The 1361-nt window shown below is 45.0% G+C and overlaps 1 protein-coding gene across 1 annotated transcript in view; it reads right to left on the minus strand.

Moving 5' to 3' along the window:
* Positions 1-1361, minus strand: part of LOC101851690 — a gene marked incomplete at its 5' end in the record, with an annotated part of 44034 nt that overhangs the window by 39386 nt on the left and 3287 nt on the right. The window contains 1 exon segment of the mRNA XM_005111745.3: positions 546-695. Within this exon segment, the coding sequence (XP_005111802.2) occupies positions 546-695 (150 nt within the window).

The raw sequence follows: 1361 nt of genomic DNA on the forward strand, positions 1-1361 counted from the left end.
CCCCCAAGCGCTGTCGTTACCGTAGCCAATCAAGCGGGACTTTCGCTACGCTACGCAAGACCGCTTAGATGGCACAAGACCGTGCTCGATCGGTGGGTACTTTCAGTAGACCGCCGTAGCGCGGTACACCGTTTTAGAACTAAACCAGCACCTGAAACTTTTACAACACCTAAAACTGATCCTTGACCCAAAAAACGAAAACTGACCTTTGACACTAAAAACTGAAATTGACCTTTGACCCCAAACTAAAACTGACCTTTGACCCTTAAACTGAAACTGACTGACTTACTTACTCACTACCCGTTACGCCATCTGGCGTTTAGAGCAACAACAAAGGATCTCTAGCTCTGTCTGTTTTGGGCCATCTTGGTCAACGTCCCCCATGAATGGTTCCAGGACTTCATTTTAGACTCTACTGTGCGTCTCTAAGTCACTTTGGGTCTGCCCCTAACCTTTGACCCTTAAACTGAAACTGACATTTGACCCTAAACTGACCCTTGACCCTAACACTAAAACTGTCCTTTGACCTCAAAACTAACACTGACCTTTGACCTCCTGTTTGATGCCATGGCAGGACACGCAGCACTTCCGCCGGTAGAACTCGTCGTAACACTTCCAAGGCTCCAGGCGCACCAAGTCCTCACAGGTCATCTGCTCGTGCACCAGGTCAGGCTGGTCGCCTTGTGGGCAGAAGTCTGCAGGGAGACACACAGCCACAGGATGGACATGAGGTGCAGGATTATGATTGCAGTTGAAGAAGGGGTTGAATGAAACACAGGATACCGAGTAAGTCCATTTGATTTTGGAAAATATTTATTACTAGTCCTTAACTTAAAACAGCACATGTGTCTGTAGAATATCCTTTTATGAATTTATGAGTTTGCAAATAATCGAGAGAAATTTTAAAAATACAGTGTGAGAAAAGTTTTAAGTATAAGTATACGCTTAAAAACCCCAAACAAACGAACAAGTCAAGACACACAGCTCAAGTACACATACATTATACATGTGATTTGTAATAAATAGTAATAGAATCTACAGACGGGTTCTCACCTTTCTTGGCCGGATTTTTCAATTTCTCGCAAGAGGCACAACAGGTCTGGTTGTTGAGGTAGCAGTCGTACGGGTAACTGATCTCCTCTCCCTTGCACCAGTCCTCTTTGTCTCCGTACTCGCAGCCTGGTGGGCCAGTGGTGAAAGGTGGGCGTGGTGGTGTGAGTTTGAGGTTGAGACGGATTATAAAAAATAATGCTTATTGCTTATGTTACTTGCATTTCGTCATCAACGCAGATAAACACGCTAAAGCGCGCAAATTTTTCGTCACCAACTTTGACACACACACACACACACACACACACACA

Source organism: Aplysia californica, unplaced genomic scaffold, assembly GCF_000002075.1.
Source record: "Aplysia californica isolate F4 #8 unplaced genomic scaffold, AplCal3.0 scaffold01113, whole genome shotgun sequence".
In the NCBI taxonomy this organism is placed as follows: Eukaryota; Metazoa; Mollusca; class Gastropoda; order Aplysiida; family Aplysiidae; genus Aplysia; species Aplysia californica.